The sequence below is a fragment of the Onthophagus taurus genome, chromosome 1 (assembly GCF_036711975.1).
Source record: "Onthophagus taurus isolate NC chromosome 1, IU_Otau_3.0, whole genome shotgun sequence".
NCBI lineage: Eukaryota > Metazoa > Arthropoda > Insecta > Coleoptera > Scarabaeidae > Onthophagus > Onthophagus taurus.
The window spans coordinates 32,310,751-32,336,492 of NC_091966.1; the positions used below are offsets into that span (position 1 = coordinate 32,310,751).

Genomic DNA, 25,742 nt, shown 5'->3' on the forward strand with positions numbered 1-25,742 from the left:
TTTCTTTTTTTAGGTCCTCCTCAATAAACCAACGGTATGTTCACCCGAAATTTACGACCTTCTCTGTCAGTGTTGGAAAAGAGATGACACTTCAAGGCCTACCTTCAAACAAATATACATGTTTTTAAAACATACAAGCAAAGATTATTCACCTTCAGATTGATCAACGTTGGTGTATCATATTAAAACTAAATCCACATCAGTTCGTAGTGTAAATATCGTGAAGTAAAACCAGTTTTTAATAGATGTGTTTTTGGTACAATCACCAACTCTTTAATTTTAGAAAGAAAATAATCGTAAAGACGTAGTGTATTTTCTAAGTGCTTCCATAAGGTCCGCTAATTAAGGTGCCATCTTGTACATTTCCTTCTATCGTTAGGTTAGTTAATTTAAAAAGTTGGATACTTTGCATATAAATTGTTCATATTAATATGTATAGTTTTAGATATCAGTAGTTTTAATAACATTAATAATTGAGGGTTTAAGGTGTACATAAAGACTGTTAGAGTAAGAATTAGATGTAAATAACTAAAATTAAATTGTATCGCGTGTACATTTAGCTCAAATTCAATGAGCAATAATTTAGTAATTTTAAATAGAAATATTCCATTTTGTTATTATCGAATGAACTTTTTAACTTTAAGAGTGGTGATTCAGAAAGATTTAATACATTAAAATATGAACTTTGTTTTTTAAATTCACATTTATCATATATACACAAACTCATTAAACATCAAATAAACAAAAATAAGATACTCAACTTTATCGTTGTTGTTATATGGTCTAATAAACATCAGTTCTAATCAGTTAATTACTGCTTATTACGATAAATTTCGAAAAAATCTTAACACTAATTTTAATCCATTTCAATTTTTCAATACAAATCAATAATCAGAGAAAAATGTAAAATCTGAAATAATGTGAAAACTTCGAAATGCTTTAATTTATAAAAAGTAAGAGGCTTTAGAGGATTTTGTTAGAAAATGTTTAGTTGAGGTTTCATATAATGCTCGCGAAATTGCATTGGAAAGAATATTTTTATATTTACACAAGTTGGTTTTGAAATTATGGAATGATTCACAAGAATAACTGCTTTCCTAACAGTGTGGTTTTTTAAATATTATAATAGACCACAATAGGTAAGTTATCGAACATAATGGGGTTTGTTGAGATTTTGACAAAATAATTTAACTTTTATGCAAAGAAACTTGCCAACTTTTATTTATATTTTAAACTATAATATATTCTGCTATCCGATACGATTACTAAGAAACATTGGAAAAGCATTCTTTTTCCTATTCCCTACTTTTTCGTTTACAGCAGGTGTTGATACCAACTCTGCATAAAACTGGTTTGTACATTTTTGGAATATATAATGTGATCAACAAATAGGAATCTTAACACACGGTAAAATCGTCAAATTCACCAGTCATCGTATTTGGTATGTGAGGTTTGTATCCTTGATCAAGCTTTACAGATCTGCATTTGACACCTTTCTGACACACAACTGATCGAAAAACGTAAAAAGTCTTATTCTTCTTATGTGAAAAACAGTACATACAGGTACATTGTGGCCAGCACATCTTCTGTTCAGAGATTTCAGTAATGGTTGTAAAGAAGCTTTCATCATTTCGATGGTATAGCTCTTGTGATCGCATCAGTGCTTTTACTTTGAACACATCTTTACTTTGTAGCGCACTTTCTATTTAAACTTTCAATTTTTCGCAAGTGGTAAAATCGCTGCTTACAAAGGAGTAGTTAGTCTTCCAAAAATATATTGAGTAACATCCCATTAAAAGCCTCAGTACAACTATTGGTTTTGGTCATTATACAATTCGTGAAGTGAGCTTTGAAAGAGAAAAATCTAAGTTACACTTGAGTTTATTGTCACTTCGACAATAATGCGATGCGAAGTCTTGCAAAAATGTTTTTAGATGCTAAAATTTCAGGTGGTAAACGGTGAGAATGATTTTCATTCCTAGTTCTAAGATCAGAAGCAATGTGTTGAAGATTCTGAACTTTCCTTCTCAGTTGACTCAATATGTTGATCATCCAACGAGACATAATATTTGAAAATTCCAAAAACTCCAAAATCAATTTATTTATTTAAAGATGTTGTGCATCTTTAACTACTAAACATCATCCCAGATTTAAATTAGGTGCTATAGTTTTCAAATCATCATATTGCGACAAAATTTTCTCCTTACTATCAACGTTGACTTACATCTACAATTTGGCACAGATCTTTTTTAGATCTTTAAACATCATATTTCCATGGATATGATGAACTTTCTTCTCTTTCCAATAAATTTCTTAGCAACCTCGGAAGTTTCTTGCAATATATCTATATCAGTTTGTGATGCAGATGCATTTGGATAGGAGGAACTATTAGCCTCTATAGAGTCACTATCCTCTGTTGGCGGATGGTACTCGTCGCTGAGACCTCCACTACACGTTTCTTCATAAGTAAAAGATAAAAACAGCCTTAATAACTTATTATTAGGACGATAATATTATCCAAAGAGAAAACAACGCAATATTTTTTTAAATAAATTATGAGATCTGTATACTTTAATTATACAAAACTGTGGGAATCTATACATTACTTATAAAACAGGTACCTAAAAGATAGCTATAAACTTTATTAGCAGAATTCTCTTACACAATAATTTTAAATCCTGCTGTTCACTCAGGTTCATTTAAAAATACCTCGTCACAAAAACATAACCTGCGTTATGGAGTAGGACACATTTTCACCAACAACGCATATAACTATAGCATTTTTTCCAAATCATTACCATAGAGTTTTAAAAGTTGTACTACTTCACCCATATTTAACCTCTTTTCAGTTTTCTTAGCATTAGGTTTAGTACGTAAAATCATGCATGATTAATCATAGATGTGTGTCGATAATATAATAAATACTTTCAATTTGAGGCTTTAAAGCTGTCCATCGCTTACTCCATGACTAATTTAAGCTGTCAAAAGATCACTTCACCCTCACTTTTAAAAATTTATCACTTCAAAAATTTGTATCTGGCTTCATCATTTAAAAGCAGACACTTTCATTATCAATTTCTGAAAATATCATAAATGTTTTCGAAGAAATCTTACACAAATTTATATTTATTAGTCTACTTTACATGCAACAATTATTTTTCTAAGAATGTAACAAATTCCTCTGGAGCAATTTTCTTTTCGATAGCATTGCAAACGAATTCACTAACCAACTGGCAAGCTCTTCTGCCTGCATTGCAGTTCAAAGAACAAGTCCAATTCCGACACACGGCAATCATTCTGATAAAGACAATTCACATCTTAGTGGGATCCACGAAATTTGACATAAATGTTATTCAAGTTAACAAACAACAATGTACGATTAAAGTTCGAAGTATCCACACTTCGTCTTCACACAGACCTAGCGGAGAGGTACTCAATGTCGAGATTGTGAAGGTCGTGTTTCAAACTGTCGAGACTCTTGTGGGGAATAGCACCGGCTTTGCTCACAAAGATCGACCACACGGAAAAGACGAGCGGGTTCAAATCAGGAATGTAATTGATCCGGCACCACTGTTGAATCACCTTAGCCTTGTGCGCGGAGGTTAAAGTGAGACTACCTCCAAGAAAGCAGTTCCTTCATCAGAATCTCATCAAGGTAGTTCTGGGAATTAATCTTAACCTTCTAATCCACAAAAAACAGAAATCCCAAACCATGACCTGAGCGGCATGACCTTTCGGGAAACGTAGCGACCACGTTCATTAGCTTCCTGAACCGTTCGCGACAAAATTTTGTCGTTTTGGAGGTTGACTGTTTCAGTCCTGAATAACTTCTCTTCAGTGAAGAGGATGTCTTTGAGATCAACCGGTAAGAAGCTGTTCCGTCGAGATGTGAATCTTTTGCATATTGATGCTACGAAGCCCCAAACGATGTTTAAGATTCATTATTCGGCTGATATTCAGCTCCTTAACTGGGACTCTAGCCAACCATGTCCCAGACACGCTTAATCATACTGGGAGTTACGGCTGTCTTTGGTCTTCCACTTCTAGGAGGATCCTCAATACTACCAGTCTCCCGACAACGACAAATTTTACATTGGATCACCCCGGCCTGGCTCAGGATCGATGTCGTTGCACAGTTTACGTCGAACACCATTACTTAAAAACGCACAAAGCAATCCTTTGTATTTTTTAAAATGTCTTTAGTAACAATAAGATAAACATGAGAGCAAAATTTGACATTCATACAACAAAATTGAACAAAGTTACAACATTGCAAAGTTAGGCTCCCGGACTTTTGTGGTACTCTGTAATAAAAAATGCAGAATTTATAACAATTTTTACCTATTTTTCATTGGCATCGTGTTAGATAAGCTAAATTATCATCACAATTGATTTATTTCAATTTTCTTTATACTTAAATAATCTTTACTTAGCCATATGTTATTAAGTTTTAATTCACAATATTCAACAGTAATGTTTACATGAACATAATGTAGTGTTTCAAAAATAAAGTTCATACTTTGATATATAAGAATGTGCTTTTGACAAGTCTTTAAAATTTAATTTTTAAAATGTGTGCAAAGTATCCGAAACATCTACTAATAAAATACTTCATAGTGCCACAGCTTTTAAGAAATAATTATATTCACTATAAAATAACGAATATAAAAACGTTATAAATTAAATAATTCTCTACAGTAAACTAATAATTCCTTTACCGAGATATTTATCACTGTTTTTGTAAGACAATCACATGTTGATTTTTTAAGATCAAAAATATTCAAGTTGTTGGTGAGAAATAAAAAGTCACACTTACTAGTAATTGCATGTATTTTTTACAGAATCTGTCTAATACAAACAAATTTTATTGAGAAAATAACTATAAATAAACGCGTAAATAATAGATGGACCAAAAAAACGAATAGAGATAAAGTGTATTTATAAAGTAAGATTTAAAAGGAAAGAAATACTTATACTTAGTATAAATATTGTTGAGCAACAAAAAAATTATAATTATATGAAAAGATGATACATAAAAGAAAGATGGTGTTTTAATTTTAGAGTTGTGAGTGAAGTAAGGTCTCCATTTCTTTTTCTTAAATGTAAGATAATAGTAAATATCATACAGAAAGACACCTAAGGTTTTCAATGTAATTAAAGTAAAACGATGCTTCACTGTTCAGCGTTTGTGATACACAGTGTACATAAAAGTATTTGCTAAGAAAACGTTTCTAAGAAAAACAAAAAGAAATGAAATTAAGAAACGTCTATCTTTTCTATACAATAGGCCGTCTTTATTAAATTAGAAAGAATAGATCTATAGTTGAAATTAACAGAAAAGGTGTCCAGAATGTTATCAGCTACAAATAGACTAAGTTATCTGTAACTTTTTGCAAACTCTGTATAAAACCGCGAATTTTGTGTACTTTCCTCGATTTGTTAAAATAAAATTACTTGTGAAAACAAACAATCTATGTCATTTTTTTTAAACATACATTTTTTTCCTATTTTTAATTACAGCGAACAACATTTCAGTCAGAAATCAATGTATATAAAATTTCAATAAAAATCAACGCAACAAATATAATATCATCATCTTTGCATAAGAAATACTAACTTTCTCTTAATGCTCTATTTTCTAAAATTTGCGATACAAAAACGCCATTATAAAGATTTCATCGACATTTTTTACAAAAGCGTCTGATTAAAGCAATTTCGTTTCTCTTTTTTTTATGCCACACATTATTATGTACATTTTCTTATAAAATATCAGTCTTAGCAGAACATCTCCTAGTTGGAGACATTTATTTTTACTTAAACGAAACAATCCCTTAATATTCTTATCATAACTCTAACAATCATTAATAGGAATCACTTCAAAAATTTATTAATTACCATAAAATTTTGACAATTACACTTGGTTTAGTTTAATTAAATTTTCGCGCCCTCAGTCCACAGCTTTAACAAAATAATATCAATTCTCACAGAGAACTTATTTATATTTTTGTGTTTAATAGGATATTTCTTTTAATTATTATTCGGCGATGTTTCGCATAGATTTTTCACAATGTCATCGTACGTTTTCAAATCGGATTCGTAATTCTTCAACTGTTGTGCTAAATCTTGTTCTGCTATTGTTGGAACTTTATTAAATATTGGCGGTGCTCTTTGCCATTCTATGTAAAAGTTGTTTAATTCTGTTGCGGCGTTAGGTGTTGCAAATGGTGTTCTCTGTAACAAAAAGAAAATTTTGTATAAATAAAAAATTTTTTTGAATTATTATTAATTTATAAGTAACAAATTTTTAGTGCGTAGCAATGATAAAAAAGCAGTTTAATTTTTATTTGAATGTTCTGATATTTCTATTGTCAACATTAATTACTCTACTGGAGTTAATAATAATTTCTGTATAAAATACATAAATTTAAAATTCATTTATGAGTAAACGCGTAGTAAACGAGAAAATGTAGTTTTTACAGTTACCTTATGTATCAAATTTGTTATTGTAACAACTTAATATGGCAATATTTTACTTTTCAGTTCTCCTCTTCTACCAGCATCAATTAAAATTGCTCGTCATTGGTAAAGCTAATTACTCACGTGCCGTTTAAAACAAAGAGCTTAACGATCATCGACAAATCTTGTTTAAATTAAATGCTTGGTTGATCTCGGCGCTCTTTAAGGTGTGGTTCGTTAAAATGTTTTCCTTTAGAGGTAAGACAATATTCTCAAGGAAATAAGTTATTTGATTGATCTATAATAGCTTAAACGATACTTCGAAAAGCCAATGATGATGAATAACATGTTTATTTATTAATAAACTATGGATTTAAGTCCCTTTTAAGGATTTGTAATCAATGAGTTAGAATCAAAGAATTTATCAACCAACTTTGTATGCAATGACGAAACAGACTTTATACAGTTCCTTACCAAAATTAGAAATCTTTGAAAATAATACAAAAGAAGGAAGCCGAGAATTTAATGCTATTAGGCATGGCGAAGCAATATTTAATTTTGGTGGAAAATTAGGTGATTGAAACAGGATAAATATGACAGAATAATTGTTTGTGAATTGTGCTTTCTTTATAGTTTACTTTATACAAATTGCTACCTATTATTTTCGATATGTTTTCAGACAAATTAACAATTTTGAAAGCACTATCTTTAAATAAATTTGTGGAAGTATATTATACTATGTGTTTATAATTAGTCAGCTTTATCTTCTTTATTATAATTAGCAAGTTTGGGACAATGTTTAAAGAACTAACAAAAGTTTACTTAAGTTGTTTTATAACCTTTGTTGCCAAATTTATTCTAGTTGTTATTTCCGCTAAACAATAGTCTCTTCTTATCATATTTATTTCATGAACACAACTATTGTAATCATCAATTACAAGCATACTTCTTTATATATGTTACTGTTTCTTCACCTATAGAGGGAGAAAGCTCCAACTATAACAGTCTTGAGTTTTGGTAACAACTTGGAACTAACGTCTAAACCTTTTGCTTTTTTTGTGATCTACACTGTACAGCTTTACAGCTTACCATATAGTATGCGTAATAGTATGCGTAATGGCGTTATAATGAGTCTAAATGAATCTTATAAAATCAAAATCGAATACTAAATAATGCTCTACCTAGCATTAATTAAATGTTAACTCAGAGTTAGCGTCGAGATAAATGAAATATGAGGCTTATAAAATATTAAGCGAACATTTAATCTACATATAGCATCACCTTAACCATTTTCTAAAGTTCTATTACCTTCACATTAGCTTCAAGCAAACAATAATGGTTTTTTAATTCAATACATTTAATGAATAACTAACGTTATCAAACCGTGATTCTATGCTAATCGGCAGAACGCATGCTATTAATATCATTAATATAATTGGTTTGGCGTCACGTTAATTTAAATGTTATCTACATATAACTATTACCCAACATCAATCGTCGGATTGCGTCCTGTCAACATGGCAAGTTTTTACAATCGTGAATTAATGAATACGTTAAAAATAAATTGATTCGAAACCTGTCCGCTCGAAATTCGTAAATATTGATGAAAATCGCTAAACATTGAAGGTAGGAATTCACCTATTCAAGACATTTTAGAGATTATTAATTGTTGATTTAAAATAATCTTCAAATAAAAGAGTGGAGGTTTTCTTTATCGACCTCAAACATCAGAACCACAAAATTTTAACTGTCCACGAAAATACATTGATGAAAAAGATACGAGTTAGCAAAAGTACATATTTTGCTTGAAAAGGCTGTGTAGCAAATTCTATGGCTTGAATCTTATTAGCATCGAATATTACTTCATTAAATCCGAATCCATAAAAATGATAGTTGAAAGAGATTATTACTTTGTCACCATCGATAAAAATCGAGGAAAATGAAAAACCAAGAACATTGCTTATACATTTTAAGTATAAGCTTGTAGAGATAAGATAACACACAGCAAAATAAACATTTAGAGCATTCAGATATACTTCCATTCATATACAAAACCCAAAAACAATCAAATAGTTAATGAAAGTATTCATGAAAGGGTTTCAAGATAATTTTCGTTCTGCTTCTAGAAAAGCAGACATTTTAGATGGGTCGAATGGCAAAATAACTTAAATAGATGGTAAAATACAAACATTTTCTATTTCTAAATTGTACACAACCGTTTCCACTTATAGATGAAAATCTAGTTTCAAATGAGAAAGACCAAATATAAAGAAAATTATGTTAAGTGTATTTCAGCATAAAAATTTCGGAGAAAATGACGCTAAAATGTAAAACAATACAAAAGGCCTAATAATGTACTTGACTAATGTTTATACCTTCCGTGATGGAGTAGAAATTGTAACAACAACATTCTTTTACATTTAGTTTCCTTAAATACCTTAAAAAAATTTCAATATATGTTGCGTTTGTGTTTGGAGTTTGCTCCAAACACTTCCCACAAAGCTTACTAGAGACAGAGAAAATTAACTTAAGAACGGAAAAACATTTGCAAATGAACATTTGTTTAGTATTGATCCTAAATAATTTCCTATCTATGTTCTGTCTTTGGGGAGTCTTAACACCAAACACAAATTGGGTATAAAATTCTCTGGAAATATTTCCAACAGTAATTTAGATTCCGTTGACCACAACGACAATACTGTTGGCATAAGCTTATGAGCAACTGATTGTGAGGGGAATTACACTTAACATGGTGATGGAGAGACTGGCAAAATGCCAAAAGCCCCAGGTTAAGCCTCGAATTTAGTTATAAATGATTAGTGGAACTCCAACGATTTAAAGCATTTAGAAGATGACCAATTACACGTGTAAAGTTGTGTCATTCCAAGACTGTATAATTCTGTGCATAAATATTCAAATACATAAACATTTTAAAAAAACATATAATATAGTAATATATCATAAACAATGTAGAAATGCCAAACATCTTTAGAAAATACTAGTAGAAATTAGATTTTTAATAAATTTTTATAAATCCAAAGTTTATTTCAAATACGTGCTTGAATTTTTGATTCTATCCTCATCTTTAAATAAGGAATAAAACAATAAAAATATTTTGTCCTTGACGTTTGTAGAATCACAATAATAACCATATAATAATAAGTCTTTCGTCAACGCATCTTGCAACGATCTACACTTATAAATACACGAGAATCGCATAAACAAGCAAAGTTATTCTAAGGTCTTACATGAGGTCATCGCGCACGCACTCTTTGACTTTGTTTTAGGTTATTTTAGGTGATGCCGTAACAGAAATCCTCGCTTCCGTTACGCAGCAATTAGTTGTGCATTTAGACCTTTATAACTCGATGACGTCTCAAGGTAAAACTTTAACCCCGAGTTGCAGTTCACTTGTGAATAAACGTCCTTGAATAAAAGTAGTGAATTAAAATGCTGTTTTATAAACAATTTTCCTTACTTCGACGATTAACTCAGAATAACATGATGAATATAATCGGTTTTCATGTTTCTTATAATTTGAGTTAACTGGGTAACAAAATCGCATGCGTTCCATGTTTTGTGTTGTGAAATCGGACCGTAACCATATGGTTGTGGTTTCATTTAACGGAAAATTGTTGATTCACCCAAGAATGACGTTAAACGAAACATAAAACAGAGCGTTTATAATTAAGAATTTAAACTTAGAAGTACAGTCTTAACTTTGGTATCAAAAGAACCTTGGTATCAAATACAAATTTTATCGGAATTTTTTATATTTGCGTGCGTCAAACCGATTTATTTACATTTTAGGTCACTCAACCAGTGATGGACGATAAGACCGTTGCACGAGGAGAAATATTGGAGGCACGAGTTATACTTTAACTCCAACCTAATGTTTATTTATACCGATGTAATCCAATCGTGGTAATAGGTGCTGACCAGATGGTTGAGACATACACATTATAAAATGCAAATCATTTGATATAAACTTTCAAACAAAAAAATAAGCAACATAATTAAACGATTAAAATGTTAGTAAATGTAAAAAAGGCATGAAATTAGTGCCATCACAAGTGCATAGCGAAATTAAAAATTACCAATTCTACCATAAGGAAGTCATCATTGGTCGATCTCGTTGTTATTTCAGGATCCCTCTTTTCCTCCGTCGATCTTTTCTTTTCTTCTTCAGCATTTCCATTGTTAGATTCGTTTTTGGCGATTTCGGCTGCAGCCGCTGCTGTTGCAATCTTTTTCTCCTTTTCTTTTTCCGCCTCTTTCTTCGCCTTAGTTCTTCTTTTCTTATCATTTATTTTCATCCTCGCAAATTGAATGTCCGGAATATAATTACTTGGATCCAAGATGTTTTTGATAATCGAAGGATCCGCGAATGCACCGATTTTAATTGGGTGCTCGCCTAACGAAGCTGAATCTTCCCTGCAATAAGAATAAATAAAGTAATTAACAAATAAGTGAAGGAATTAAAAGAATGTCTTAAGAATTACTTTCACGGAATATGCATGAATACTTTTGTTTCCGATAGGATAGTTTTGAAATCCCATTTGCAATCTCTATTTCATCACGGTAAATTCCTTTGTAAAATCGTTCAAAGAACGGCCCAGACATCGTTAATAAGGTTGATGTAAGTCATGACGAAGCATCACGACCTCTTTAAGTAACTTAAATCGTTTCATAAATAAATATTTGACTCATATGGGACATATGTTACGCATACAGAAATTTTCCGATAAACTATTATGGTTAAAAAAAACTAGTAAATATAATAATCTAATCTTTTTATCCGAATTTCATAATCAAGTTCTTAGAACTTATACAACAACATCCTCTTTGATTCAAAAATTAAACAATGAACCGTTGAAAAGCAAAGATGAAAGTTAGATTTTAAAGACGGTCGTGCCATCAACTCCATGGCGCAACGATTTAGCACTTCAATAAAACGCTTTTATAGACGAAGATTGGTTAGATTTTTATTTAGAGACAAAATCAATTAACGTAGCTTATCTGTAAAATAGGTTAAAAGGTGGTATTAGTTTTTAGTCTTATGGTAGATAAAAAAACATTGGATTATCTAAGCCACTGACCTAATACATTTTAAATTATCGTTTTATTCAAGGTTGAAGTCGCACCAGTAATAATTATTTAAATTCTTAAGGACATCAGATCATCTTACTACGCCTGGTAAGCTTAAATTAAGAAGTTATAGAGGTGAAAAGGTTGTTGATCTTACTACATTATACAATTTTATACAGTTTTTTTGTTACTTTCGGGTTTATTTAAATAATTCAATTAGAGGGAAACATTTTTATAATAAACGTTTAAAGTTTTGCAATGTTGGTTGTTATCTACGCTATCTTTTTTATAAAGACTACAATTCGAGATAAACTTCATAAAATATAAACATCGTGATGTATTTTAGCATATTTTTTGTAGTCTTTAGGAACCTTGAAATTGATTGCTGTGAAATGAATGACCTTTTAAAATAGAAAAAGTTGCAGTGCGAATTTTGCAACTTGACCTACCATATCTAGAATTAATCAATGATCTTGGTTGTTATCTTATAATTTGAAGCTTAATTTTTTAATACGTTTGATATCATTTTTCAATGTCAGATTAAACATCTAAATTAAATTTCTAAAAATTATTGTTTCTTAAGTATTCAATTCATAAATTGTGCACTTAGTTTTATAACTAGTTTCGATAAAACTAAAAGGTTTCAGTAAGAAAAGTAACTTTCTTGTAGGTAACTTTAAACCGCATATTTATAAGGCAGCACATAGCACGCAGCTTGAAGGTTTAGATATGTTATCAAATTATTTATTTTATAGAGAGACTTTAGGCTACAGAAGCTCACAATCATTGACAAAGATTTTATGTCACATTCTGTTTAAACGTTATATTGAATAAGGTTAAATAACCTTATTCAATATGAGCGGAGATCGTCTTGATAACTGGAGATATAGTTCCGGTAGAACAGGTCTAGTTTCGGACAGAAATGTACATTGTAAAGTGATGAAGACAATCACAATGTACATATTGCTGAACGCTATAAATGGGCTCCTTCTAGGAAGCGAGATTATCAGTAAATTTCTACATCCTCTCCTCACAAAACAATGAACTCTATGTATAAGAAGTTTATTACCAAAACGCAATAAGTTCAACTTTGGATTGTTCTATAACTCAGATAATACTAATTTAAGAAATAAAAGACTCTCAGCATTTTTAATAAAGTAATGGTTTAATTATTGTGGGATAGAAAATAAATTCTAAATTATTCTACTTTCCAAAATGTCATAAAAAATTAATTGTGTATTAATTTTGGCGAAAACTCGATAAACAGGAAGTGTGCATTAAAAGTAGAACACAGGAAACAATTGAAACCACAAAAATAGTATCAGTACGTGTTTTACATAAATCTAACCATAAAAAAAAGAAAGAATTTTATGTTGACTTATTTGTAACATTATAACTAAAGAAGAACAAATACCATCCGAGGAAATTAAAGAACAATTGAACCGCTTATTTATCAACAATACGTTTCTAGAAATTATTTCATAGACTTTCTATCCCGTTATTTTTTAAAACCACATTCCTCCCTTCGTTTCCAATTGATATATTGCGTTAAATAAAAAAAAAGCACAGTGTAGCATTTCATTTAATATGGTCATTATATAGTTTTTCTTTTCTCTACAACGAACAGTTTTATCTGTATCTCTCTTAAAATGGCCGAGATTGTAATTATATGCGGATGTTTCTGTGATTCGCGATATTACTTTAATTACATCTATTACAGCAAAAACGATTTTTGCAAAAAAGTTTGACCTATATCCATTAATGACTAAGCTGTAAGACATCAAAGAATATGCAAGTTACGAAAAGAATTATTATATATTGGAATCGACCAGAAAATCCGAACTTTGGAAGTTTCATAGATCTCGACGTTTTGATTCTGAACCGTATTAATTCCTTGATTTCACTAACCAACTTTGCATATGTTTAATTAAAGGAAATGTTTGAAGTTATTACTGTTATAAATGAGTTATATTATTATAAGGATCCCCATTTCTTATGATAACATTGTACTATATTCCAAATCTAAAGTGCATACCGCATTGATAATGATCAAACTCGCGGCGTATGGAGGTATTCCAAGCAGTAAGAGAGGTTATTGAGAAACACCACAATAATTTATGTTAAGATAAAAGCACGACATTTTTAACTAATTCTATAAGTCGTGTCTACTTTTATCGTTAATTTTTGCCAAGTTAGGAATTTTTGAAATATCACTTTTCGCACACTTAGAATGAAATTTAGTGTTGAATGATTTACGTATAAACAGCGAATTAATACATGCTTATCCGTTAGTGTTCTACTTCTGTACTAAGAAGTAGAGATATGTTCATATATCAAAATGTCAACACATCGTAGTATATTTAAGTTTACTTCAATTTATTTTAATGGTCTGAATTTAATTTTATTGGCTTATTTTGCAGGGAAAACGTTTGTGAATAGGAAAGTGAAAGAAGAAATGCTATCCGATCAGCCATCGTTTTCTATACATCTTCAAAAATCTTTTTATTGGTTATTTCAATTGAAAAAAAATGTTATTTTTAGGTGATTTCATGCAAAACATTTTTTTTATATCTACACAAATATTTATAAGAAAATATTTCAAAACAGCGTAAGTTTACACAATCACGCATAACCTCACGACTGCGCTGATAGTATTAAAAAAATGTGTGGAAAGTCTTATCTTTAATGGTTTATATCTTAACCGGTTATAGTTTAAAGCCAAATAAATTGTCATTTTAAATTGCCACAAGTCACTCAAATGCGTTGTTGACAGAGATAGTTTTTCTGTATTCTTGGCAAAAATATACTAAAGTTAGTTCGATTTTCAAAGGCATCTTGTGTTTAACTTCAAAACATGATATCAGCAGTTCAGTGATTGTAACAGAAAATCTTCAGAAAATAATCGTGATGTATTTTCAATATCTTAAAATATTAACAATTTGTTGCAAACAATATAAATTGCAATACAAATTGCTAAAAGCTGGAATGTCTCTATTATCAACTAGCAGGTGATTTCGCCCAACGTTGAAGAAGAAAAAACTGATCAACCTAAAGCCGTGTGTCCACTACCAAGTTTTCTTGCGGAAGTTGCTTCCAGAAGTTTTTGTCGTGTAAACACGTATGTTTTTGTCGTGTTTACACGACAAAAACTTCTGGAAGTCACTTCTGGAAGCAACTTCCGCAAGAAAACTTGGTAGTGGACACACGGCTTAAGCCTGTATATCATATACATAGAAGAATACTCTTGAACGATAAATATTTGCACGGCGCAAAAAAAACACTTAAAAAGTCTGTTCTTCGCACAGACTTTAAAACCATATTTGACGATACTGAATACTAAGATACGATACTAAATGAGTTTAGCGCGGTTGCCAAAAAGGTCAGTTGCAAATTATTAAACGTGAAAATTAAAGCTGATTTCTTAATGAACTTAAAGTCAAATAAGATATAAAAAAAATAATAAATTTTTCGTTTTCTACAATTGCATACTTATTCACAAAACCCAATTGACGTTAATAGGTTTTGAAAATTGCGGTATTATGTTTCAGAACTACGGAAAACAAAAAGGTGAAAGTGGTGTATGGAGCAGAATTATTTGGAAATCAATGATTTAAATCGTTCGAATACTCAGAATTGTTTTCCAGATGAATGCAATACCAGGAACTTGCGTATTAACCGAAAGGAAAACAAGAGAACAATTTAACACGGAAGCTTGAATTTCAATATTATGAAATATTGGAAAATTTCCTATTATTATTTAGTTTAAATCTTTTATTCAATAGTTGGATTATGAGTCCTTCTAAAAATATAAGTGAGGGTGCAGCGGGGTGATATTTTACCGAGTTTGTTATCTAGCTCTGAGTATGAACTGCTGTATGCTTAATAAGCACATATCAGTTAATAAATTTTCCCCGACATTTTTTATTTGGCTTTTCTGAAATCATTTAAAATTCAAGCTTGGTTCTAGGTCTTTGCTTCATTTCGACTTCTTAATATCCTTGTTTTTTTTTGTTTCTATCTGCTATCTCAGTATTTTTTTTTCGTCTCTTTCATTTTGTCTCTGTATCTTGTATCTGACAAGTTCCAGGATGGTCTCTACGTGTTATCTGGTTGTTAATCTCCTATTTTCTTCTTTGTGTCTGACGCCTGTCTTTCTTCTCCAATTAGCTTCTTCTAACATAGTGCAGCTTTCCATGTTCCTGCCTCTATCCTCTATATGGCGACATTTATTTTCAGATATCTCCCAGATTTTGATATCAAAAGTCCATGCTGAGGCATAGTTTCAAACATCTTACTTTTTCCATTTTTTGTTTTATCTGTGTTCTACGGTGCGTTGAATTCACATTGACTCTTCTTAGAGTTCCTACCTTCCACTACCTATAGAATTCTGTGCCTTGTTTACAGCTTGTTGCCTTCAGATTTCAATCGGGTTTATTTCTATCTATTTCTCTTAAAAGCATCAGTACGAACAAAAAATCAAGACTACATATCTATGATTTCTTAGACAAGTAAGTAAAGGTATGTTGCAAATTTGTATCACCAACCGCTGTCAAGCAAATCATACCATTCTTACATAAAAATGTGTAAGAAATGTAAGACTGGGATCAAAGGAATGAACCATTTATGTACCAACCACCTAACGTCACATAACTTACAACAAATAAATTATTGTATATCACTATAAAATGTAAAAGTAAGTATGCTATAAGAGAATCATAGTAGCCAATATGTCAAAATACTGTTTGCACGATTTAAAACTTTATCTGCATCATTAAAAATTGTCTAAAAGCTATTACAAATTTGAGCATTTAAATTACACATTATATTAAGATGGCACAATTCAATGTATTGTCTAACATTTAGGTTGATGATAGAAAAAATTAGTTTTTTTTAAAATATAAAATTCTCAGCAGTAAATAATAAATATTTTTCTCAACCACTCACATAGAATTATTAAAAAATTGTTTAAAATCAGTTGATTGGAATTTCTCAGAAATTATTTAACGCTATCTGAGTAATACTTACGGTTTAAAATTTGTTTACAAGCGTTTAAATTCCTTTGCAAACCTTAGGAACGCTTATATTATAAAGATTTTATGGTATTTGCTAAAATCATGGATAAACCTAACATCAAAGTCATGGCAACTAAGTCTTGTATCAAGCAATAAGAAAAGGACTAACAAATTGAAATAAGTAATTAAAATAATTAGTTTTTGAGTAATAGTTATTACCCTATAATATTCCATTAAGAAAACAATTAGTATTATTGATGCATTGTATTATAAATAATACATAAAATATGCATAAGATAAAACCCTCATAATTTTTTAAATGAATGACGCCAAAAATCCTTGTAAACTGCAGTAGATTTATCTCAAGTGGTTGGTAATATTATCTTCACATTGCCAGACATGAAATTTGATTTATTAAAGATTATTTCTAATTGGAATTTCAATCAATGACTAGCAAATAGAAAGTGGGCGTTCAATCGCTAGATTTATTACGGAGACCGTATGATTTCGAAAAGATCTTAATCTGAGAAATGTAATTCATTATTAAATCTCGAGATAGCACGCGATAAACGCCCACATAGGTCGTGGAGAACGTAGAAATTATTTAATTTTATCTTCGCTCGGCGTTTCCGAGTAAGTACATTTGTTAATAAGGAATGCACTGACGCCAGAAAATTGCTGCAATTATTACTACAACCAGTTGGGCCAGATGTGTATGGCATTGGTTCAATAATAAACGTCGAACGACTAACTGGCGCCTGTATGTCAGTACATACAAGTTAAAAAAAAACTTTCTAGAAGTAGTGTATGTATTTTTTGCCGTCAATGCAAATTACTTTATTAAACATTAATCTATAATAAGTAACATTTTTTTATTATAAATAGTAAATTGTATAATAATGAAAATCCACTCACAAAAATAAAAGCATTTTTTTCTTTAAGCAGATGGATGAGAAATGCCGGGACAAATTGAGACACGTAACTCACTACTATTGGTTCAACTCACAACAGTCGACGCGAACGACGTTGCTGCTGCGGTTACAGCAACTTTACTACTGTCGCTCGAACGAATAAACGGGTTCCACTCCGTTCTACGTGGATCGCCACTCAAACTGCTTTAAGTAGTGGCAAAATACGGCCAAGTATTTTTATGTCAATCCGTTATCAACACAGATAAACGATATACACAACAAATTCGCCGCAAATATCAATTACAAATTTTTCAAACTCCCTAACGACCTCCACGAAGATTTTTCTAACAACAACAACAACAAAAATAAGCTTATCATCATAAATGCAACAAACACCAGTTTACATAACCATTTTTGTTTTGTACGATTTTCATCCGGATTACATAACCGGGAAATCGCAGTGAAAGCGCATTTTTACAATATCAAATAGGAACTTTCACTACACCGTTTATCTTCGTCTTCTTCTAGTTCGATTTGAGTTAAGATAGACGTCAACCTACGCCATCCCGTTTGAGTAGCACTTCCTGTTTACTGCAACTGCAACAACGTTCATTTGCATCAATATAAATGCAGGGCGAGGCTTGTGCGTTTCTCCGTTTGTACTTTACACGTACATACACATGCTTACATGGGTCGCGTTGTTTCAAGTTCTGGAAGGTTAGTGATAATAAAAATAAACCACCAAGAACAACGACGTCGTTAAACCACGTTTTATTAACGTTTCGAAGTATTTTAATGGATTCTTCGTGATTATTAAATGGATACTAATATTTAATTTTCTTCACTTCTATTTTATTGTTTTCGGTTACCCAAGGAAATTGTAAAATTTAACAATCTAAAAAACAACGCCATAATTCGTCAGCTAAATAACAATGAACGGAATAAGCATTATAAATAATAGCAACGATGATGCGTCACTCTTCATGTAACTAACTTGACCTAAACAACGCGATTAGTCTAGTCTAGAATAACACTTTGGCGTAGGTCCAAAGATTCCACAAGCGGAAATGAAGTTTATCGCAACCATCAACTTTAATCATTAAAAAAATAAATAAATTGCAACAATTTTATAGTCTAATAACAATCATGAACATAACGTAACACGGTAAATACTAAATACCAACATTTCTAGTTTCCTACCCATAAGGAATTTCCGTTTGTTACGGTTGAAAGAACAACAAATGATGGATACAATGTAAAGTCAAAAGGACGTTCTTTTTTCTGCTCGTTCTCTTCATGAACTTATAATCGTACTTTCCATCGCGAAACGTCTAACGACAAGGTCGTTTTAGGTCCGCTTAAAAAAGTTTTGCGATCTCCAATATCACCGTTAGCTTGGGGCCAATGCAAAAAAAGGTCACTGCTATAGAAAGAGAGAGAGAGAGAGAGGAGATTGTTGGCCATTCACGGCGAAAGTCTTGTACGGCACAAACCCGGTCGGTTCGAGATACTATAAATAGGCAGAGTCGAGTAACCGCGGGGTATTTGATTTCTAAAAATACGATGCCGTTGCGAAATTTTCGTCTCAAACCAACCTTCCACCTGCTTAATAAGTCAATAAATCATGTCGAAATCTAACCAGATTCATGTAGCTACCGAGGTAGAGATAGTAGTAGCACGAAGTCAAGAAATATTAAAAAGACTTCTTTTAATTTATTATTACCTATTGTATTCAGATGGGATTAATAATTTTTAATAGATTGATTAGATAAGATTTTGATTTCATACCTTAACCTTTTAAGAAAATTGTTAAGATTTAATGCACAACTTGGCATTTTTAAAAGGTTACCAAACCAGACGGTTTTAATTCTTTAAACATATGGGAGTCTTTAAACAGTTTAGATGTATTACATAATCGTGACTAATCGAGTGAAAATCCTAATCCGAAAACTAGGCGAAATTACAATGACTCAGAGAATGCACATTAAAAATTGGGCACAAACGTCATGGTCCAACAAAACCCACACACCTACCTACGCGTATATCAGGGTTGAAATTAAATTCTCTTTGAATAAAAATAGGTTTGTACGTGAGTAGAATACATTGATTCATTTCCTTACACACTTCCTCATGCAATAACCTTTTACGTGTAGATTCAAGGTTTTTTATTCAGAACAGTACGTAAACAACTCTTGCAATGAATGAGAGTCCATGTACAAACAACAAAAAAATTCTAGATTGTAATTAATACATCATAATACGAAAGCTATAAATGATCGAGAAAAACATGGTCTATAATGAATTTTAATCAATATAATGAATTTATCCTGTTAATATTTATAGTTAATAACAAATTCTAAATCTCAAAATGGATATTTTTGACCATCCTTATTTAATCCTTTGGTTCTATTTATCTTAAAGAGTAACTAACTGTGCAAGAATTCCTGCAAATTAGCATTATAACGGATTTTTACTGTGCGACAAGAATGAGACAACTTTTATCTATACTTCGAAGGACAGGAACATGGGACTTGTCACGTAGTCCCTTAGACGATTACCTGACTAACACAAAAAGTTTAGTAATTAAGGGGGCTAATATACAATTCTTTTAGATAATATTGTATTATTTGATATGGTTTTCCGTAAATTGCTGTAGTTGTGGTCGAAGATAATAATTTTACTTAGGGCATAATTTCGAAATACTAACTTCGTAAATTCAAGTAAATTTGGTTGGTTACATTCTCGATTGTAGTGAAATGTATGTTAGTTACTTATTTCGTTTCTATTTGCTGGATATTGCTAATAAATTTCAAGTATGAATCGAACCTGTTTGTACTATTTCCAATGTGGTCTATTATATAATTATGTACGTGATAGCAGCCTGGAAGAAGAAGACCTACAAACAAGTTTCAATTATCAGTAATCTTTTGCAAATTCAACGAATATCAATATTAGACAATTCAGATGCGATAAGTTGTGTTCATCAGAATTAGGTTCGATTTTAGCGATTTAGGCAATAGCTCCTGGATAACCAATCGGGCAAAATTATTAACGAATTGATTTTAAATCCTCATGTACGAAAACATAATTTATAATATATGGTATTCCCAAAGAAAAAAGAAAAATTAGGTTTCATATATTGGTTCACGAATATTAATATTTCTTATATCCGATTGAAAGGTAGTAAAAATGGAATAAACTTAATTAAGACTGACTTAACTACTCAAAGAACTGATTTATTACACACTTTAACAGATTGAGCGCAAAATTTGTCTGAACGATAATCGGTATCTGCAATAAGTGGAACGATAAATGCGGGGAGATAAAATCAACTCTTGATATTCCTAGAGACGGGACCGGGGCACGAAAACAGGGTTGAAACCAACACCTGTTTGCACGCTTTCGTGAAAATCAAAAAATTTATGTTTAGTTTTCTTTTTAAATTTGTTTTATATTTTTTACTTCATATTTGCTTATATAATTATTGCAAAATTGTGTAATTTTAAACGACCTTTTTTATTTTTAACGTCACCAATCAAGTTGGTGCAATGGAATGTTACTGTTGACGTATTGTGTCAGCAATTTGAATGTTTGGAATTCCTAATGATCGTTAATATTCATGGCTTTCAATTGTTCAAGAGGTATACAGTTTGTAAAGGATATGGTGAATTTTTTTTACGTTATAAATCTTATTATAGATTTTGGGTTATGAAAAAATGAGCCGACACATTCAAGTATTTTTGTGGAAGCTCTTGATGGTCAATTCCTGGGCAAGTGTTTATTATTTGAATATATATATATTACTTTAATGACGCAAACATTAATGTCTTCCCGAGTTACTGAAGGTCCAGCAAAAGCTATAAGTAGATGTTGAAGTCGTTTCTGTTGTATCTTATGTTTTTAAATCTGATAACACCTTGAAAAATACTTAATAATATTCTTCCTTGCCATCGATAGATAAAAAATAGTTTTCTAATATCAGTTTATTGAATTGGATTTAATTTTTATTGGATAGTTATGGTTCAGTGAACACAGTTCGATTTTAGCACCCAAAAAAATACCGCTTCGTTAACGTATACTATCAAGTTGTTATAAAAGTTGAAAGATAAGGTTAAGATTTATTACTTTACCGTGATATATGTTTTCTGTTTATATGTGTATGTATATAAAAATACCAAGTACGAACTGTATTATAAAGAATATGTGTTATAAGTACACATATTCCTTATAATACAGTTCGTACTTGGTATTTTTATAATACAGAATCTTATAACTTATAAGATTCGTTATAAATGAATAATAATTTTTAAGAATATTGTAACTTGTTTCATACAACATTATAAGAAGTTATGGTCATGATTATCTTTAATCATTGTGTAATCGTCAATTTAGTTAAACATAAAAAAAATTGAATAAGTTGAAAAAATGTTGAATTTTGATGTAGTTACTTTAAACTTATCAAAAGGAACTCCATCAATTTAATTTAATCTTAGAATGAAGATTTTAACGAAGTACTTTCAGTTATATGTAGATAAGATAAACAAATACAAAATAAACATTCCTAAACGTTTATTATGCATCAAACATAAAAATGCATAATATTAATAAACTTATATGAATGTTGCCATTCTTTTTCAATCAACTTGTCAACGTGATTTATACAATTGCTCCTGTATAATTTAACAAAGCCATATGTCACACGGGTTTTGTCTTGGAAGGAATAATTGGATCGTTGATATGTTTGTTGTAATAGGCCCTACAATGGCCCCAAAGTAGTTCAACTACAGTAATGCTGATAATGCTAACGAGGCAGTCGTCACAGTTTTTGTATTTTGCTGCAAAGTGGCGCAATTTTTTCTTAGAGGTAAATTTTTGTTACTTCGCTTATTTTTTTTCTTTAAAGATTGAATGATAGGTGGCATTGCTATTATCGTAGAATTTTTTCCAGGTAAATTTTGCACGCTAGAATTAGATTTTGGTTGACCCACTTGTACGAGAATTGAAAGTTCATCGTGTTGTGGTATTTCTTGTCAATATTCTTGCTCTTAAAAAGTAAAGCGCAATTTTCTAAAAAGCCACTTCTATAATCTGCATGCAGTACAGTAAACCTGTCTCCTTCGCTTTATCGAATAACATCGTAATTCTGAACCATAGTTACATATTCAAGTTTTGTCTAAAAATATAAAATTTACATCGCTTCCCGAATATATTACTTGTAATAATTTTAGCTGTGATTTCTTTGCATTAAAATTTTTCGACTATTAATTTTTTTGTATTTGAAATAACCTATGTATCGAATGCATTTCTTTTAAAGAATAATTTTTGAATCATATTCCTTGCTTTTTTCTTGAAAATTTTCTTTATTACTGTATATACATATAAATAAAAGTTTTAGAAATTTGTTAATACTGTTAAAAAAGGGGGAGGGGGTTGGGTAATAATGGATAAAATAATAGAAAACCTTCCCAGGACAGCTGGGTTCAAAATGCGAAACACATTTTTCCATGCTCTCTGCTATGCTGGCGATGCTGTTCTTATCGCAGATTCTGAGGATAACGTCCAAAGATGACTACATTCTTTTAAGACTAAAACAAAAGAATTAAGTGTGCTCATCAACACCGAGAAGACCAACAAATGCTTAGTAACATTCAAGGATCCGTTAAGATGTAAGCTGGAAATCGACTCCAAGACTGTAGAACAGGTGAATCGCTTCAAATATTTGGGGGCAGAAATAACGAGTCACGGAAATCTTTTTAACGAAGTGAAAGAACAAAACAATGAAAGCGGCTCGAATGTCGAAATGCGTGCGAGTGTTGTTTAGAAGAACAAATGCCTTCATACCGAAAGCAAAATCATGATATATGTATAAAACGGCTATAAGGCATCAAGACATACTCGTCAGAGACAAAACCTGATACAAGCAGGACTCTACAAATGATGTGAACAGTCGAGATGAAAACACTACGAAATATACACGGTAAAACTCTACATGACAGAATACGAAACGAAGATATCAGACAACAATGCGGAATACAGGACATAGGAAGATGGGTGAGACAGAGATGAAGATTCTGGAACAAAATTATAAAAAGAAGTGAAGACGACAGACTCGTTTTAAACGCAAAAATGAATAACCTAGTATAAAAAAGATGGCAGGATTCTTATTGGTTAGTTTATACTTTCTTTGATAGAAATGAATTACCAAAGTTTCAGGTCCACGTCGAAATTCTCTGTTGTAACCTATATGTAAAATTTCCCCTAACTTTTCCAACGTCAATTCTATCAGTAATACTCATTATAAGAAAACTACTTGAAATTTTCAAGTTGGCTATCGATTCATTCATACTTACGAAACTAATACGGAATGTTGTTACATAATACTCTAGTGCTTTTAAGTTAAAATTATTATTTATTATAATACATATCTGTATATTTGTTATTATTTATGTTAACGAAGTTATTATTAGAGCATGCTTCGACTAAAATTCTAAATTTGCGGGCATGTTAGTGTACCTATTTATGTACCACAAAAGGGTCACAATGAGACTATTACAAATAACAAAGAAATAACTATGCTTTTGCAATTGCTACTGAAAAGAAAGATTACTTTGAACATTTACACAATAATTCTAATTGGAAGAAATAGAGAAGATTCTAAAGAATTCTCGTGTATTATGAAACTAATTTTGTGTTTATAAATAATGTATCCTGCTGTTCGTATAACATTAATGGTATTTATTGTAAATTTAAGTTTGAATCTATTAATTAATACATAACTTTAGAATTAGAATTGTTTTGCACCTATTCGTAACTGCATGATGGTCCAATTGACGATGTGTTTAGAATTAGAGATCGAAGTGATTGTAGGATCTCGATTTTGTTGGATTTTAGAAAGGCATTCGATACTATTAGTCTTGAATTACTCTTATTAATTTAGGATTATGTTGGGTATCATGTCCTTTTAATGATGTGTGAAATTGGTTGGTGCAATTTCACATCCTTTGTTTGTCGACACAGGTGTGCTGTAGAGTTTAGTATTTGGACTTTTACTTTTTACTATTTATACGTTCTTTTTGTATGAGTGTGTTAATTATTATAGTGACCATATGTACGCGGACAATTTACAACTATATTTTAACGTTCATTTTGTTGATAATCAAAAATAAATAAAATCAATACTAATTTTTTTAGAAAATAAATTTATCTTCCTGCATTTTTTCATAAAAGTCAGAGAAAATATCGAGAAATAGTTAAAAGAAAATGAGATGTCTAGACAAGACTTAAATTTAGTCGCCTGAACTTGAATCGACCGCAAATATTCATTCTTGTTTATTTTAAAGCAATAAAACAGCTGTAAATATCTGTGTTACGTAATCTTTTCGAATATTTTCTGTTGATTTAGACTTCAAACAATAACGATAACCATCAAAACATATTTCAGCTAGATCATTGTTTTATTTTGGTTTCAAATGAATACAATAACATACAACCAATAAAAAACTGTTAAAAGTAAACATAAAAGAATGTGCGAAAAACAAATCAAAATCTTTTTAAAATTGGGTTCCTGAACAAATTAAAAATGATAAAACGGAACTTTTTTGTTAAACCTAAATATCCTTGATTATCAAAAATCTGTTATAACTGGAAAACAAATAATGATGGGAAATGCTGCAAAATTTAAAAATGAATTAATCATGCATTATTCCTTGAAAAATTAACGTGATGATGGATTGTTCAAGTTCATCGAAAGTCACGAGATATTGACGCGGTTAAAAATAAAAAAATGGAATAACAATATAAAAAAAATAAAGAATAAAAAATAAAAAATACTGCGTAATTTCGAAAGGAAATTTTTGGAACGTTTGTAACAAATAGAACGCAACCGCAAGATGGGTCATTAAAAAGACAACAATGCGGAACTTTTGCGTTGCATTCTACCGGATGTCGAAATGACCATTTGATTTCTTGTAGAACCCAAGCGTTTGTATAAATTATACACCACCATCAATTTCTCACGCTAAACGACGGACCAAACTACAACGACAACATCGGCCTCAACCTACAAGCAGCAAATTTGTTTTAACGCGTAAATCTAAAAATAGGTCGAGACAAGTGCGAGGTATAACTCTAGAAAAATGATCGCGACCTCCACGGCCATTTAATTATAGACTTATGCAAATCTATTTTAATACACACTTAATTTCAAATTGACAATTAAATATTGATGACTTGCAAATAAGTGTTAATACGTAAGAAGATAGGGGAAACAAACAAC

The 25,742-nt window shown here is 30.8% G+C and overlaps 2 protein-coding genes across 6 annotated transcripts in view; one reads left to right on the forward strand and one right to left on the reverse strand.

Moving 5' to 3' along the window:
* LOC111415884 (discoidin domain-containing receptor 2-like) overlaps positions 1–5,470 on the forward strand; it is a 177,954-nt gene extending 172,484 nt beyond the window's left edge. For all 4 annotated transcript variants that reach the window (XM_071199831.1, XM_071199829.1, XM_071199827.1 and 1 more), the window contains one exon: positions 14–5,470. In XM_071199831.1, the coding sequence (XP_071055932.1) occupies positions 14–163 (150 nt within the window). In that variant the 3' untranslated portion in view covers positions 164–5,470. The remainder of the gene's footprint in view (positions 1–13) is intronic.
* The window catches only part of LOC111415887 (Autophagy-related 13), a 35,762-nt gene continuing 14,832 nt past the window's right edge, over positions 4,813–25,742 (reverse strand). The window contains exons 3-4 of one of the 2 annotated variants that reach the window (XM_023047770.2): positions 10,563–10,890; positions 4,813–6,231 (exon numbers count right to left, since the gene is read on the reverse strand). In XM_023047770.2, the coding sequence (XP_022903538.1) occupies positions 6,028–6,231; positions 10,563–10,890 (532 nt within the window). In that variant the 3' untranslated portion in view covers positions 4,813–6,027. Of the gene's footprint in view, positions 6,232–10,553; positions 10,891–25,742 lie in introns of both variants that reach the window. The other variant, XM_023047768.2, reaches the window with a different exon arrangement.